The sequence below is a fragment of the Poecilia mexicana genome, unplaced genomic scaffold (genome assembly GCF_051168715.1).
Source record: "Poecilia mexicana isolate PSO_F unplaced genomic scaffold, ASM5116871v1 scaffold_14, whole genome shotgun sequence".
Classification (NCBI taxonomy): domain Eukaryota; kingdom Metazoa; phylum Chordata; class Actinopteri; order Cyprinodontiformes; family Poeciliidae; genus Poecilia; species Poecilia mexicana.
Genome location: NW_028263383.1, coordinates 20,500,731 through 20,518,698, shown reverse-complemented (window position 1 = coordinate 20,518,698; position 17,968 = coordinate 20,500,731). Strand labels below are relative to the sequence as shown.

At 35.9% G+C, this 17,968-nt stretch overlaps 2 protein-coding genes across 2 annotated transcripts; both read right to left on the bottom strand.

Moving 5' to 3' along the window:
• Positions 1–1,680: 1,680 nt before the first annotated feature.
• LOC106926494 (cornifelin homolog B-like) lies at positions 1,681–5,190 on the bottom strand. Its single transcript, XM_015001465.2, has 4 exons — positions 5,038–5,190; positions 4,024–4,137; positions 3,576–3,733; positions 1,681–2,153 (listed from the first exon to the last, which is right to left on the bottom strand). The coding sequence occupies exons 2-4, from the start codon at positions 4,127–4,129 to the stop codon at positions 2,031–2,033; spliced, it is 387 nt and encodes a 128-aa protein (XP_014856951.1). The 5' UTR covers positions 4,130–4,137; positions 5,038–5,190; the 3' UTR covers positions 1,681–2,030.
• A 3,836-nt stretch (positions 5,191–9,026) lies between these two features.
• On the bottom strand, positions 9,027–11,692 carry LOC106926497 (cornifelin homolog B-like). The gene is made up of 4 exons (XM_015001467.2): positions 11,587–11,692; positions 10,967–11,086; positions 10,669–10,826; positions 9,027–10,559 (listed from the first exon to the last, which is right to left on the bottom strand). Exons 2-4 carry the CDS (start codon positions 11,076–11,078, stop codon positions 10,440–10,442), a joined length of 390 nt encoding a protein of 129 aa, XP_014856953.1. The 5' UTR covers positions 11,079–11,086; positions 11,587–11,692; the 3' UTR covers positions 9,027–10,439.
• Between the last annotated feature and the right edge of the window lie 6,276 nt (positions 11,693–17,968).

The window sequence follows — 17,968 nt, the reverse complement described above, 5'->3', positions numbered from 1 at the left end:
TAAAAATACTTAAGTATTAAAAGTAAAAGTACTTGCTGAATACATAACCTAATCGCTAATATCATTAAGTGAACTGATCATATTTAATTTTAATACATAAGAAATGTGCCATTTTAATGAACAATGCCACAGATTAAACATGTTCTTATTGTGTTTATTCTCTGTAACAGTTTATACTTAGATATGTGATAATTTCAGGGATGGAAACATCTCGTCTCCTGTCCTAACATAGCATGAACTTCATTAGTGACATTTATTTAGAAAGAAATCCAACAGAAAGGGGATGGAAAGAAGGTGGGTGAGGGAGAACATGCAACCAAGGAGCCACGTAGCATTGTTGTAGTCAAGACCACTGAACCCGAGACCAAGACCAGTGCCCTGCGCTACATGACACAATAAAATTAAGTTTATCAAAATTGGTTCTCCGATTGATCTGAAAGATCCACATTCCCATAAAAACACCTAGATGTTAAATACTTAGAGCTGAAATTTATTTAACCAGTATCAATTAAAACTCATTTCATTCTGTTTTGCTTTCATCGCTGTGCTACAATCCGCAGAGGTCTCCTGCTATCCCTAGAAAAATAACACCCTGGACGGTTGCCCATATTGCCCATGTCAGAAACCACAACTGAAACATCGCAATTAACGGTAAATAACGTTCAACTATGAACACTGTCCAACGGCGCAACAAGAAACCAAGCAGAAGGAGCACCGTGACTGTTCTCACCCTCCCTCCCCACTGCGATGTTTGCCACCATGACAGGAGACGAAATCAATCAATGAGCATGCTCTGTGTTCATTCAACTTTTACTTATTCGGCGATTAAATAAACGTGTGTATGTATGTGTTAGCTACTGCAGTGTACACAAGAACAAAGAACGGCTCCCAGTGAGGCTTCAGTCCTTAGGACTTAGTAAAGATCCGTCCAGAAGAATCGGATCGTTCCTGAATGTCATATTACTATATTCCACTTTGGTCACAGCGTTGTCCCATATATGCGACACCTCAGTCAACACACAATGGCATGAGTGACAACTTTTTTTTTCATCGCAGATGCAGCATGTGTCTCAGTCAGTACAGCTAGCTTTGCTAGCATCACGTCCACAGATCTTACCTTTTAAGCTTTCCTTCGTGCAACGCTAAAAGTTGCACGAAGTCCCCACCGTCTGTGAAAGCGAAGCGTTGCTGATTTTACATCTCACCATATCTCATGGTTTATGCAGCGCTATTATATTACTGACGATTAGACGATATCCACCACTGCGCATGTCTGGAGCTCCGCGTGCGAGTAAAGGTGGAGGCGATGGGTGACAACAGACAGTAAGTCATTGCTTGGATTTTACGGCGCCACCTTAAGTCCCTGAACGTCACATTTTAACGGACAAAAAGCTCAATGCGACGTGGATGTAACGAGTAACGCGACGGTTTTGTAGAAATGTAGTGAAGTAGAAAGTACAGATACTTACTGTAAAATGTAGTGGAGTAAAAGTAGAAAGTATCCATTATTAAATCTACTTAAGTAAAGTACAGATACACGAAAACTGTACTTGTACTCCGTTACTTCCCACCACTGCTCTTAAGTAATATTTTTGCTGACTCCACCCACCTCTGGTAATTTATAGCAACATAAAAACTTTCATTATAGGAGTTGTATTTGACTTAGCGTAGACATTTGGATTAATGTTTTTTCTTTATTGTGTCTTCCTAACTTCCAACTAAACAAATAACAGAGCACAATTTACATTTAAACTGAATAATTACAAGTCATCCTTACATATTGTACAATTTTCATACCCTGATTGTATCAGAACAAAGTTAAAACACAAATCTGGGTAAAAAAAAAAAAAAAAAAAAAAAAAAAAAAAAAAGGCAAATGTTTTCTGACATAAAAAATATAAAACTAGAATCCTTCACTCTTCATTGTGTCATAAATCAACATATCTTCACAATTCAGTTTTTACACATTTAGTACATTCTAGATCTCTACTCATCGTTTAAACATGGAAGCTCCGACGATCAGAATGAGCTCATACAGTTTTTGCGTTGACCAAGACGACGTCACGTTTCCTTCTTTGTAGCTCTCTGGATATTTGACACCAAACACAAGGCGTGCAGAAGGTGGCACACACACAGTCCATCGCAATGGAGCCCTGTGAATCAGGCAGATTCATTTGATCAAGTTAGACATAGAAACTCAGACCTTTTGCTGAATCTGTTACATAGGAAAGTTATTTTTGGTGATTATTTGTGTAAATTAAGAAAAGTTTTAAATTAGACAAAGATAAATGGAGTAAACTCAAATGTTTAACTTCAAAGCCAATTCCATTCCTGATTACTGCCACACATGCAGAGTCAGGAAATCTCCTCATCTGGAGCCTGACGACATGGAGAATGCTAAGAGCAAAATATCATCTAAAGAAATTCAAAACCAGATGAGAAACAAACGGCTCTTGCAAGCGTCTCTTTCATCTCCCACAACGGCTCTTAACAACTGGCTAAAAATAATAAAGAACAAACTAATGTTTAAATAAACATATGTGCAGGTCTTAGCATTTTTTCATTTTTTTTCATGGAATAATTGCATTGATGTTCCACAAAAATATATATATTAAAAGTGCAAATAACATTTATTTAGATCTGTTCCACTTAATATAATATTGGAGACTGGAAGATTTTTTTTACATCTTTCCACAAATATTAACATCCCATATAATTGAATGTACGCATACTCTTTTTGCAAATGTTTTCCACTTTACTTTATTTTAAATCCTCTAAATAGTCATAAAACTGTGGTTCTTTAAAGATGACAACACGTTGCCTGCTGCAGGTATTTCAGATCAGTTTTCCTTTTCTCAAAAGATCATGTAACATTTGTGGCTATAAACAATCTTCATTTGACTGGGCCGAGGGCCAAAATATCTCTTTGGATTATAATGATTGCGGTCCCTGGTCTAGAGAAACTTACAAGGTAATTTCTGGGACTCTGGTGAACCACATCGAGAGACGTGATCCTCACACAGAGACAAAATGAAAGATGTACCAAACTTACTCCAAGAAAACACGAATGACTCATCAAAGAGTTCACAGAAAAACCCAGAGCCAAACCTAAAGCACTGCAGACCAAAACTGAGATAAGTTCTCCAGCATGAAATCTTGAATTTGGCTATCAGTTAGTGACCTTAAGAAAGAATAGTCCAGCTCTGAATGGCTTAAAAAGTATAAAATAAGGCTTTAGAGTGGCCTGGTCAACATCTGTCAGAACCAATTGAGAGGGTGGAATTAAAACTACGCTTTTAAAACATTTGGGTCAAAATTCCTCCACAGAATCTTCCATTGCTTAAAGCCAATGGTGGCTCAACCAGTTATAAGTTGTTTTTTTTTTAGCTGCATGTCTGTTTCCTGTTTCTCTGTGCTCACATTCTGTCTTATTATTGTAAACAAAGGTCACTACTACTAAAAAACTTACATTGATTAACTAGGAAATATGATTTTTAACACTTCATTTTTGTTTTATGAGGGACTAACAACAAATTATTTCCAACTGAATGAAGGAATACATTTTTGTCATGTACCTGAATGTTGTAGCGCTCTCTCACGCTGGTCCTCATGGACATGGTGATGGGTGACAACCAACCTCTAAAGAATTCCAGCAAGGGGAGACAGAGACCCTCGCCATATTCTTTGGAAGTCATGCAGGCAAAGCAGGGGCAGCACCAGAAGCCAAGACAGCCTGAGGGGGCAATACAAACATGAAAAGGCTCACGATGATGAACTCATAGATGATTGACATAAAAGTTCAAAAACAATAACATGGCATGTTGTTATTATTAGTAAGGAATGGAGATGTCCTGGAAGTCACCTGATTTTCATCAACCCTCACATAGTTCCTCTAAAACTGCATTCAGGAAATACTTTTGCTGTAGTGTCATCTCCTTTCTTTTCGGGAATTAATTGGGTTTTTTTACAGAACGAGCTTCTGATGTAGTTACAGTACATTTATGAAGGTGTTCACCCTCTTACATGATTTCGTGTCTTCCTTGAAGTCACAGATGCCACTCCCCCACTCATGAGCGTTTGGGACATCCACTGGGTCTGGATGAGGCTGGTGGATCACGATTTTTTCCATGATAAAGTCTACAGGGTGAAAGATGTTATCATATATATAGAACAAAGAATTTAGGTGGATCGTAAGATTTTCTATCTAATAAGTGTTTTGGTTTCAGCCTGAAACAAACCAATCCATTAAAGTTGACCAAACGTTTGATCATAATTTCATGCTTATCATCATGCTGACATTGACTTGTATAGAAAACAAAGTGACAGTCAAGAGACAGAGACATCAAAATTGCACAATAAAGATATTTTTTTCCCCTAATAAATGTTATTTTACATAACTCCTAGGTCAGGTCCTTAACAACTTGTTGGCTTATCTTCAAGAAAATTACTGATTTTATCTCTCAAATGCCTTATAAGCATCATTTGTAAATCTTTTTGTCTTCACATATGTATTTAAGAAAGAATATAGCTTTAACCTATATATTTAAAATTAAAACAAGTGATGGACAGTTAGGCCTCTCATGATAACAAATTTTGCTGGATGATAAGTTGTCCCAGAACTTATTGTGATAAACAATAATGTTGTTGTTTTGAGATTATTTTCAAGTAATATAATGACAATGGCACAGTAATGTAACACATTAACAAACTTCAATGAACTTTAAATTCTAATGAACTGAAGCTGGAAGACATATTACATATCCAAAATAATAAAAACAAAAGAAATAGCAAAAAAATATATATATAAATAAATTATGAAGTCTCGGTAAACAAAATTGTCCTTCAATAAAAAGTTCTAGTTGAGACCAAACCACCAGACTGAAGACTTTTGTCATCCAGTTCTTGGTAGAAAGAGAGAGAAAAAAAAAACAATAAATCATGCTAATGGAAATTATCAAGTTTGTATTAAATTATCTTGCGATTAAAGGATTTATTGTGACAGGTGTATGTACAAACATTTAAATCTGATTGTCTCACCTTTTTGTGGTTGATAGCTGAGTTTTGGGTCCCGACGCAGATGATCCTGGCTCTAGAATGAAGTACCTTGAATCTGGCAGAACCACATCTCATCACACCTCCTCAGAGAGCAAACTGGACTTACTGGTTGTTCCCGCACTAACTATCCTTCTCCCCCCGCCTATTTCTCATAAGGGTTGGGCAACTCAGGCTCTCAGAACGTCTGAGCATGAGGTGGAAAAAATGCTGCCACTCTGAAACTTTCCTGAAACTCCATTCCTAAAGGTTGAAAGCATTGTCTACTGTGTGGGTGGATAATAAATAGGATGGGCTATATTCAGAATAGAGCAAACCAATTGTACTGAAATAAGAGTTGCAACTACGTCAAGATACTCCAGTAAAAGTAAAAAAGTATCGGTCTAATAAATTACTACAGCAGGAGTAAAAACGTATTTGGAGAAATGACTCCTCAGGTATTAAATAACTGATCATAACATTGGATTTAATATTTAAAAGGATGTAAAACGGACATGAGACAGACAAACACATGAACTTATGTGCAAATTCTGGTCAGTTGAAGACTAAAAAGAATTAAATGAATACAAATAAATAGTATAACAATGAAAATAACTGGAGGATTAGGGCAGCTGGAAGAAAATGTCTGACGTTTTTTCTCAGAATTCTGACACTTGACCTCAGAAGGTCAAAGTCAGAATTCTGAGAAAATATTCTGCAGATTGACTTGACATACATAAGACACAACAGGTTCAGAGCGCAGACAATGTCACGAGTTCAACAAAGCTGGGGTATAAACAAGAGGTCTCACTTCAACATAAACCGTAGCTGTGTGTCTGATGCATTTTTGGTTCAAATATATTTGCTCTTCATACATACATTTTATTTAAGTGACAGTAGTTAATATTTCATAATAACTCAAGTCATTTTACTAGGTTGTATGAAAACTACTTCAAAAAGTACATCTTGCCCAAAAACCTGCTCAAGTAAACTGAGTAAATGTATCAAGCTGCTGCTCCTCTGTAAGTGAAATTCAAATCATTTTTTGAGACCCAAGTGATGTCTAAAATCTAGAAGTTAGATGAAAATGTTTCTTTCCCATGTGAATCAGATTTCTATTCATTCATCTGTCTTCCCTTCTTTGCTTCTTTGACAAATAGTTCCAAAATCAATCTTTACTTTAGGACTTTTGTGTAAGGAAACAGGATTTTGAGAAGTCAGTGTTTGGCCATCGAACAGGAGTGTAGAAACCAAACACACACATGGACCCATGTACTCATTTTTTTTATTTTCTCATACATTTGTTGCCAACTTTTTTTTATGAACATTTGTTTATACAAAGATAATCAACAAAAGTAAAAAAAAATAAAGTTATTTTTACACAGTAAAATCAGAAAAGTTGTTAATGTATCTTTTTATGCCCTCTGAGTCAATACTTTGTAAAACCAGATTTCCGTACTTACACTTACAAGTGTTTTGGGAGTGTGTCACTCACAGCTTCGCACATCATGAGACCTGAGTTTTCTGCTTATTAAATCAGGTTGAGTGAGATTGCATTGAAAGCACCTGTGAACAGGTTCTGAGTTGGACCTGGCTCAAGATTTTTGGCTATGCCATTCTAACACAAACATGTTTTCACAAGACAACCACACTCACCCACACTCATATTAAAGGGCAGTTTGGAGAGACAAATCAACCTAGTAGTCATGATTTTGTGAGGGAGTCAGAGTTTAATCATGTTCATATTTGTAAAAAGCAGAATTAGTCAACTTTTTAATCACAAAATGGATCATTAATATTCATTACATTGCATAGCTGACTAACATTAAACTAAGGATTTGTTTGAGTTTGTTAAAGCTTCTGAAACAAACTATTATCCTGCCTTTTAGGTTGGCTCAGAAGCTAATGCTGCTTATGTAATTATTCATTTTGAACTCAAGATCGCTAACAGGAGGGCAGCAATGATTCACCTAAAACTATCTTCTCAGCTTTCAATTGAAGACGAGTTGGAGCTTGTTTGTAGTTACTAACAAATGACCTCTGGGAAAGAAAAGAACAAAAGAAATGTTCAGGCTTTTCAGTCTGAATGGCACAAAGGGAGGACTGACTTTGTGGTGGTTCTTTATTGAAGAAGCTGTTTTGTTTTTAATGTTTGCTGTTATGCTGGATCTCAGACAGCAGTGACTTTTAGAACAAAAGTATGCAGGGAAGACTTTCATCTCTGGATCTTTTCTCAACAGAGGGAAAGACTCAACAAACTGAAGGTCAACATGGACAAGTTTTACTATTATGTCATCAGTATCTTCATTAAAGAAACTTGTGGATCTCATTTTTCAAGTAAAGTAAGAACATTTCTTTTCATACCATGGTGTCTCTTACAGAAAGTTCAATTTGATTTAAGTTGATTTATAATATATTCTAATAGTGATGGTTATGACTTCAATAAGCAGTTTTTAGAACAAATACATAGAAATCTGCAACACCATTTACATTTAGGACATTTCTAAGTGAATTAAGAAGTCAAACTCTTTCACATAATTACCAGCTTCACATGTAAAATGTCTAGTGACATATAAAGTTTTTTTATATTTCCTGCATTCTCATCGTTTTTTCTTCCTGCAGTGTCAGATTTCTTCATGCTGTTGTACTGTGAAAAAGTCAAACCTTTTCAGTTTTGTGGTGCTGCCCCCATCTAAGATGCCAAGCCTGATAATATCATATTACCAAAGAAGTGTTTATTCTTTAATCAGGAAAACATTCCATCCTTAAAAAATAGAGTGAAAGGATTCAAAAGTTGAAAACTTTCGACTTTTGAATTTTTCTAGAAAATTCCTGACATTAATCTCAAGATTTCTGAGTTCTTTGGCAGAAATGTACTCCTCCTCTTTTTCTATATGCAAGGACCGTAAAACGTTGTCATAGTTACCTGAGTAATAAACTGCTATCATCTTCTATGTGAAGGCCTCACACAGCTCCATCAATCCCATCACGTTGTTCAGTTCAACAGGTAAGATTTGGCCAAACCAAATGTCTAAGTTTGAATCTTCAACAGTTTGAAGGTTTACACTCAAATCTTAAACCTTTGAGTTTTAACTTTGATTAGATTACAAATTTTAACTGGTTTTGTAATTGGATTTCACAGAAAATGTTATTCAGTTTTTCTTCTTTATTCATATTATTTAGATTTCTCAGTATTTTGCTGTAATGATTTTAAAACAGATATGACAAGACCAGGTAAAGTTACCATCTGGTTTGTAACTATCTACTGGGTCATATTATTTTGTAAAAACAATGCCTAGATACATAATTATAAGAAAGAACAGCTTTTATTTTTCCTTTTTAGATACAATAATAATTTAAATAATTGTGAAACTTTCATTTGGGAGAACAAACTTGATAAATAAAGCAACATCTGATCTAAATCTGCTATAAATATATTTTAGATTAATATTTAAATCTTTACAGTTTTTTTAAAGAGTGAATTTTCAATTATGTATAAACAGGCAAGCAAAATATCTGCAATATAAACTGGATTATTCTAAAATGTTTAAAGATTCTTTTAAACCACAGTTTGTGACTTGTAAAGATTTGTGGAAACAAAAAGGGGATTCATGAACTAAATATCATATTCATTCCATCCCTGTTGGTAACTAATCAAACCTGCCTTCTAAGTAAAGGAAACATAAATAAATGGCAAAATTATTTTACATTTTTGGACAATATTTTCAAAATATATTGCAGGTTAAATAAAATAAAACAAGGACAAGTACTGAGGAGTTTGGCTGAGGAGAAGGAGGACAACTAGAGACATCTGGTGACTGGAAACAGCAAGACATGATAAAAACATAGTAGGAAAATAAATCAGAAATATTAAAGTTTTGGGGGTGGGGGCGGGGGGGTTATCTACATTTTTCCAAATTGTTTCTACATGTATTTAGTGTGATTCAGGCAGGCTAACCTAGAAATATATGAGAAAGTAAGAGTCGACAGTCCCGGAGTTTTATTTATTTATTTTCCGTTCACCAACTCATTTAAGACTTCTTAATGCTATTATGTATGGAATTTAAGACCTGTATTGTGATAGAAACGTACAAAAGAACGCCGCAAACAAATAACTTGCATAACTTGGTAACAGAAGAGAGCCAATGGCAAAGACGAACATCGTCCATTTACCCATAATGGACCTAAATAAACTAGTGAGCTTCAACCTTTGCAGGACTTATAATAAATCCTTAGTTATTCGCAAGCGCCTCAGTCACAGAACAAAGTGAAGATATCTGTGCATGACTCAAAGTTTTACGCAAGAGTGAAGTTCCACGAGAAAACAGGAAACTACACAGACAATATTACATTAAATAGTTCTGCCACAACAAAATTTAGGACGTGTGAGTACCGTATTTATGGTAAGCTTTGTTTCCCCAACAAATTTAAGACGTATTTTAAACCATGGTGTGTAACTTGTAAAGGCTTCCACCTCAACATCTCACTAACCTGGATGTACTACATCCATATTGGTAATTAATCAAACGTGCCTTCAAAGTAAGAGAAATACAGTACACAATTTTATTTTAGTTATTTATTTTACCTTTATAGGAAAAAATAAATCAAGACATATGTTGCAGGATGAGGTAAACAAAGGAGGTAGCAAGTACTGAGGCTTAGGAGAAGATGGACAATAGGGACCTCTAGTGACTGGAAACAGCAAGACAATAAAACCAGAAATCAGTCAGAAATAAATATACATTTTTCCAACTGAATATTATTTTCATCATAGTGCTTCCACAAGTATTTTATATATATATATATATATATATATATATATATATATATATATATATATATTTATATATATATATATATATATATATATACAGAGAGAGAGAGAGATATCTGTATATATATATATATATATATATATATATATATATATATATATATATATATATATATATATATATATATATATATATATATATATATATATATATATATATATATATATATATATATAGACATATATAATGCCATAGCGGTATATATGATGATTGTCATGATTTTTATGAGAATCATTATATGAGAGTAATTGTGACTAAGGAGCAAGTCAGAATTACTCTCATAAGAGTTAGTGTGTTGTTTCCTTATTCTTAAATTCTTATTCTTATACCTTATTCTACAAAGAATACATAAAAACTGGTACAATTGTAATTTAGTTATACCAACAAAACCCCGTTAGAAAACAATGTTAACTGTTGATTTCATCCAAATCCATTGGCCTTCATTCGTAAAGTTTAAATCAAGATCATATGGCTCACATAGCTGCATCATTAAGGTTCTCTATGCTGATTTAGAGTTATAGATATTCTTCAGCAGCACCAGAACACATATCAGTCGAGGTGGTGGTTTTGAGGTTATGCGGTTTTGGCTGCGATCATGACCGGAGCATTCCTCTTTTCTATCTCCCTGGCCATCTGACACCAGATGCAGACGGGACAGAAGCTGGACAGCACGCAGTCATTAGGGAGGGAGCCCTGAGGATCACAGCGCTTTGAATTCCAATAAATGCTTTTTTGAACACAGTACTAATAGTATGAAGAAAACAGAATAACCCATTTGTTTATTTTTCAAATGACAACTTACGTCGATGCCATAGCGGTGTCGCATGGAGACCCTCATAGCCAATGTGATGGGTGGGACGCACCAACCAAAATAATCCAGCAGGGGGAGACAGAGATGCTCGCCGTAGTCTTTAGAGGTTTTGCATGCGAAGCAGGGAAAACACCAGTACGCAAAACAGCCTTCAAGGGTGAAAAAAATAAAATAAAATAGAGAAAAATACACAATTATGAAATATTGTTAAGCAGTTGCCATAGAAACTTGTCAATGAGGAAGTCTCTGAATCTGTCTTTAATGTCTTAATCTCAGCAACGTTACTTACATGTTTTTAAATCACCGAGACAATCAAACAATCCCGTACTCCACTCCCGTGGGTTCATGACCTCGACCACTTGTGTCGGTGGCGGTTGCTGAATTACTATTGTTGTTGTCATGATAAAGTCTAAAAGATGGGAGGAAAAAATACATATTTTAGACTTCATTTACCCAAAGACATATTTGGGTAGTTACGAAGCCGTTCATGACTACCCAACGTTATGAATAATTCTGTGTAGTTGTTGCATAACTACCCAAAGGAATGCTCTTTGCTTTCACTTTCTATGTAAGTGGCCGCTTAAACACCAACAAAACGTTTCAACAGTAGGATTTTGAAATAAATGTGATTTGGTTTTAAAGGGGACAACAAAATGTAATATTAGAAGCAACTCAGAAAGTTGGATTTTACATTGCATCACCATAACTAATTGCCACACTGATATTTTAAAACGTTAGATAACTTACAGGAAGAAAAACAATCCTGTGCATATTTAAATTAATAAAAGGAAGCACATGCTAGGTATGTAATTTTTTTCTTTTAATGAGTTAAGTGAACTTCTCCATAATAAGACAGTATAATATTTAGGTTGTTGTTGCACCAACTAATCAGAAAGTTTGATGTCTCACCTGTTGTGCCTGACCTCTGGGTTGAGCGCCTTCTCGCAGCTGATCTCTGCTTTGAATAGATTGGACTTGAGTCAGATCAGCAGTAAGTTTCAGGATGGAGAAGTAAACCAACCAGACACACCAGTTCCTTCAGGTAATCTTTTTATCATCCTTTAGAAACAAAGTGTTTATTTTTAACTTCTGGCAAGAAGTACTGGGTGCTGAGCCATGTCAGGTTAGCCATGTCTAAGTCTGGTGTAGTTCTGCTTTTCTGATCCACCAAAACTTCTGGAAAGAATTTCTTTTTACTTTAAAGTGTATTGAACTGGATTGTCAGCGAGAAAAATAAATTATTTTCAAGCATCTTTTTGTCAGAGAGAGAATCTCAGTCAATGTTTCCTGGTTAAATAACGACAAAACATTAAAAAATAAACAGGTGAATGATGTGAATGAACTTTCCACCTCCGAGGCCAAAAAGCATTTCATCGGAGCGAATCATGAAAGATATTTTACCAAAACTGATGCTACAATAATAATAAACAACCATGAGATGTAGTTTTACTGATTTTGTTTTATTTAAATAAGTGAAAGAAAATAGATCACAAAAATTCACACATGAAAACTCTCTTTCATATGGAAATGGCAAAGCAATTTTTCCTATAGAGCAGCATGTCAACACCTAGCAACTCTTCTGTCACCAGACCCTCATAAATGGTCTCGAGTACAACACTGGTCACCACAACCATAAACAGCTACCATAATGCAAAAAGCTGTTACTTTTTATTTCATAACCCATCAAAACACGAAGAGCATGATAAAAGAATAATACTTAATAATAACAATATTTAGTTCTATTTACAGATTTCCTTAGTGTTAGAAATAAAAAAGAAAAGGTACTAAAATAGTTTTAACTTGTTTTTTTGTTATTCCTATGTTTTATAGACTTTAACTGCAGACTTAACAGCATATTAACATGATAAACAGAAACAAAACAGTAAATTTGTGTGCTTTTTTCCCCTAAAACAACATGCAAAGTGTTGTCTGAGAGCGAATCAAAAGAAAATCTTTTGAGGAGGATTTGAGAAACAACAATACAAAATGAAAACTTCAAGAAGATATCAACAAAATCATCGATTTTACCACACTAGTATAAAACCGATACCTGGGTGTTCCACTTTTGTGCAATCCTACAAATGTAATACTGACAAGTGAATATCTTTTTTCATGTCTGAAAAATCTGAGGAAGGCTGGGAAGAATCACATACTTTATCACAACCAGCCCTTAAAGACCTCTCCCACTATTAAAATGTTTCCATCCAGAGACCTCTTAATGTGACGCAGCACATGCCACAAACCTCCGACCACATCAAGCCCACTGTGAACATTAGAGAACAATGCTCAGACAAAAACACACAGATCCTTCAGTGGCCAAAACTGAAAACTGCTGATGGAAATCAGAGAGCATAATAGACCAGCTGTCATCTAGAGCCACGGAGAACATGTCAGATGACACTGACATAAAGAAAAGCAACTAAAGACAAAAGTGAGATTTACATCTTTGTATCAACAGAAACTACCTGCATTCATTCCTGTTTGACACTGATGGCGTCTTATCACACAGCTACAAACTGGAACATCGAGAAGAAAAACTCAAGAGATGTGTGAAAGTCAGAAAACAGTGCTTCAGTCGTTTTACCAGCATCAATAATTTGCACAGTAGCCATTTTTATTCTTGACTCATTTGTGCTTTGCTTGTATTTTTTCCCTAGAGAAAAAATACAGAAAAATGCAGAAAGAGATTATCTAGAAAAGTGACGCTTTTCCGTGTTTTATTACGCAGAACGTTTAACTACAATACCTACAATAATCACAATATCCATGCAAATGTAAAAAAAAAAAAATCTTTGCACTGTGCTTTTTTTCTGCTCTTCCATGTGTAAACTGAGATCTGGATTCCTGGAATTTGAAGCAAACTTCCATTCCTCCTCCGCTTCTCGGCACTTGAGTGCTGCTACACATGAAATTAAATGTGATTAAGATCAAGGATAAAATGCAGAGATACATGCAGCAGGTGATTCTCAGCAGGAGGCCTGAGCTCAGCCACAGCGATAAGGCGAGAAGCTGTGTCACCACGGATTACAGGAAGCCAGCTGTAAACCTAAGCAACAACGACTCAGAATCATTTTGAATCTACTAGCACAGCAGACCACCACTTATTCACAAATTCACCAATTTACAGATTTTTTTAATTTAATTTATTTATTTCAAACAAGAAAACAAGCAATGTCTCTAAACAGTGTCTTAACATAGTTTAGACACAATTCTAAACAGTGTCAGTTAGAACTGGCTTTGATTTGAATTTGGCTCGTTTTTTGCCAATTACTTAGCCGTACAGTACTGTTTGTTCACAATCGTCCGGTTTGAGTAAGAAAATGGCGCATGTGATCTGCCTACTTAAAATAATTTGGAGGTGAAACGTAACTAACTTTTTCATGAAAAATTTGCCTATTCATGAAATTATTCAAAAGTAAATGCAGATTAGAAAGCTGAGATGCCTGTTCCTATTGCTACCTGACAGACTATTGGCCGGTGTTTGCAAACCAGCCAATCCAGGCGCACCATTTATTTCCTTGACTGTACCACTAAGACTACAGATAAGACTGTAGAGATATTAGCTTCTGTGGTAGTGGTAAGACCAAGGTTTCTATAAGTTTAAGACCTTTCTACAACCATTATAAATTAAATTTAAGATCTCTGTTGCAACAGAAACATACAAAAGAAAATTGCAAAGAAATAAATAGTATGTGTTGGCAACAGAAATGAGCCAATGGCTAAGATGAAATCATCCAGCCAACTGGTGATAAATTTGCGCTTACCCATGATGGATGTAAATAAGCTAGCTACTAGCTTTACCCTTGCTGTGTGTATTAGCAGCTAGTTAGCAGTAGCCTTGAGTCACAGAACAAAGTGAAGATGTCTGCATGCGACTCAAAAGTTTTGCACAATAGTGAAGTCTTGCGAAACAAAAGGAAACTACACAGAAAATATTAGATTAAATAGTCCTGCCACAACAAAATTTAAGATTTGTGATTAACATGTTCAAGGTCAACTTTTTCCCACAATAAATTTAAGACATTTCAAGTCCTTAATTTTTAGATACTTCAATTTAAGACTTTGTAAGAATATAAAGACACCCTGCAGGACAGTTTTCAAAATGTGTATTAATGTGTATTGAGGTGTACTTGGGGTCTTATGTATTAGTGGATTTCAGTTATTTGGGGCTGAAATCCATATAGTCCCAAAAAGGGTTAAGGTGAATATATGCAACTAAATACATATTCATCTTAACCCTTACAAATACAGATAAAAGGCTTTGGACAGAATTTTACTTCGTCAACATGAAGCTAGAATACAATAGTTTTACTCAGATAACTAAATAAAGTGCAGTTTTATGTTCCTCTAGTTGTGTCAGCAGTAGATCTGGAGGTACTGTACTATGCTGACATTGCTTTTTGACGCTCTCCCTCTGCCTGTGACCTCAGCTGATGGTCACGATAAGAGAGTCTCATCCTGTTGTAACTTCCAGTCTGTGAACTTTACTCTGAAGAGAGGAGAGTTGCAGCTTCTGCTCACCATGTGAGAATGGCTTTTTGGGGTCAATGATATCACATCACGTCTGACTTCTCCTGGAACACAAACACCTCCCACCTGGTGAAGAAAACACAACAAAGGCTCTTCTTCCTCAGGAAACTGAGACGGGCTGGACTTTCCTCACGGCTGCTCGTGAACTTTTACAGGGCGATGATCGAGAGCATCCTCTGCCTCAACATGACTGTGTGGTATGGTAGCTGCACAGCACTGGAGAGGAAACAACTGACACGGGTGGTGAGAACAGCACAAGGCATTGTGGGATGCCCCCTCCCAGACCTGGACTCCATTTACACAGACCGGGTCAAGAAGAGAGCTGGATCCATAGCGATGGATTCCAGCCACCCGGGTCACAGACTGTTTGTGCCGCTGCCATCAGGCAAGCGGTACAGGAATATACGGACTACAACAAATAGACTGAGAAACAGTTTCTTCCCCACAGCCGTCAGAGCCATTACTCCCTGCCGTCCCCCCCTCCAACATATATCATAACCTCGCAGTCACACATACATATTCCTCCCCCCCCCCCTTTTCCCCCCCCACACAGCCAGATTGTTCTGCACTTTGCACTGTCACATTATCTGTACTTTGCCATAATTGGACCTGCTGCTACTTCTTTGGCATGGTTGAGTGCCTTTAGTTAATTTAGTTGTATATATTGTTATTATTGTTATTATTATTATTGTGTGTTTGCTTATTTATACTGTATATATTTGACCTTTTGCACGGGAGCTGCAATGGAAATTTCGTTGAATTCTGTTCAGTGACAATAAATGCTATCTATCTATCTATCTATCTATAAAATGATTCGGTGTACTCTTTAAATATTGCAGGGTTACGTGTGCAACACCTGCAAACAGTGCAGTGCATACAACGTGGCGGACTACAATCCGGACTTGCTTCCATGTCATGCTGAAGAAAAACAAAAGGTTAAACAAGATTCATGCAGTAGCTGGAAATAAGACAAAGTGATTTTAAAGAGCTCTGTTTTAGACTGAAGACATCTTAACTGATCAAAACGTGAAAACCAGTCCATGTCATGTGCAGTTGATTTTTGAGTAACTGTTTGTTGAGTAATAATTCTGAATTGTATCTATTCAACTAAATGCATTTTCACCTTAGACCAGTTGACAGTAATAGTTGGATTAACATAATTAAAATGTTCTGCTATTTTGCCCCTCCTGTCTACATCTGAAGTGATATTTTGGTGAAAAAACATTACGTTTTAGAAATGAGTTGCTTTGTGCTGTTCCTCAGGGTTTATGTGATTTATATTACCTGCATGCTTTCTTTAGCTCAGATTAATTCAGAATTGCATTGTGCTGGTGATATACAACTTAATATTTCTGCTAACACATGACCACAGGCCCTTACAGTCACTACGTGTCATTATAATATAATATAATTAATATAACATATCATAATATAATATAATATAATATAATATAATATAATATAATATAAAAGCGTAAGCACACCAAGTTCACGCAACAGCAACAATGACCCAGAGCATACCAGCGAGTTTACCTCAGAATTGCTCAAAAAAGACAATTTTGAAGTGTCCTAGTCAAAGTTTAAATTCTGTGGAATGACCTTAAAGAGACCATTTCTCCATGAAAAATCCTTGAGTGTTAAATTAAAACAGTTCTGTGAGGAAAAGTGGGTCAGTCCACAGAGAATTCAAAGGCAGCTATCAAAAACACTTGTTTGCAATTCTTGAAGTTTTTGCAGAAAAAATCAAATAAAATAAATAAAAGGAAAAATCTTAGAGATTAAAACAATAGGATGATTTCCACAAGGAACAAGAATTAATACCAACTGTCACTGAGTGAATAATTACTGACAGTCATGTTTCTATACAACTTTCTTGTCAGAAGCTTAAATTTAGGTCAGGAATGTTCAGCTCTAAGTTGCTGACAAGTTAACATTCTTTACCCATTGGTTTGACTCAGCAGCTATCGGCTTCTCTAAGCAGCCAACGGGACTTTGAAATGAAAAACAGATGGCAACACAGTAAGAGAAGGCTGTAAAAGAGTTGTACGCCAGCAAATTGTATCAAGATGTTGCAATGTACTGAACACAGGAGGATGATGGAAACTGGGGCAAGTTCTGGATGTCTGAAAGACTTTACACTGTACGTGCATCACACAGTGTCCTAGATCTGTTCAATTTTTTTTCCACGAAGTAATGTTGGGGAGTGTCGTCACTAAATACACACACGCTCTCTCTCATACACACACAGTCAGGCCACATGTTCTGCAGCCAGCCTGTTGAATCCACCACAGATGAACCTACTGAACTGTGTATAGAAAGACCAGGCAGCTGACGCCTGGTTGTGAGCAGAGAGCTAGACGTGAAGCAGAGCAGAAGTCACAGTCCACGCAACGAGAGATCCTGATCAGAAATCAACTGAAATCAAGTAAGTTTCAATTAAATGATGCATGCAGCAGCTCAGCGTTTTATCTCTAACTTCATTTTTTGTGGCTCTGTTAAAAGAAATGGAGATAAATTCAGAAAAAAAGAAGTTGACATAATTCTAGTTTAAAGGTTTGTTTTTTGGTTTTGATTTCTTGCTTTTATGATTAAAAAAAAAGTGTGTGTGTGTGTGTGTGTGTGTGTGTTGGGGTCTGCAATAAAACACCAATCAGCTGTTAAAAAGATAACTAACACGCAAAGAAAATACCATCCATATTTCTTTTGGATGTTGAAACAAGGAGACAATAGGTGATTGAGATTAAAAAGCAGAGCAAAATCC

Excerpts from the sequence above, each read along its gene's own strand:
- LOC106926494 (XM_015001465.2), bottom strand. The coding sequence starts at position 4,129 with ATGGAAAAAATCGTGATCCACCAGCCTCATCCAGACCCAGTGGATGTC. Across the intron at positions 3,734-4,023 it reads CAAGGAAGACACGAAATCAT|GCTGTCTTGGCTTCTGGTGC; the intron begins GTAAGAGGGTGA and ends TTGCCCCCTCAG. Across the intron at positions 2,154-3,575 it reads GAGAGCGCTACAACATTCAG|GGCTCCATTGCGATGGACTG; the intron begins GTACATGACAAA and ends CCTGATTCACAG.
- LOC106926497 (XM_015001467.2), bottom strand. The coding sequence starts at position 11,078 with ATGACAACAACAATAGTAATTCAGCAACCGCCACCGACACAAGTGGTC. Across the intron at positions 10,827-10,966 it reads TCTCGGTGATTTAAAAACAT|GCTGTTTTGCGTACTGGTGT; the intron begins GTAAGTAACGTT and ends TCACCCTTGAAG. Across the intron at positions 10,560-10,668 it reads GACACCGCTATGGCATCGAC|GGCTCCCTCCCTAATGACTG; the intron begins GTAAGTTGTCAT and ends TGTGATCCTCAG.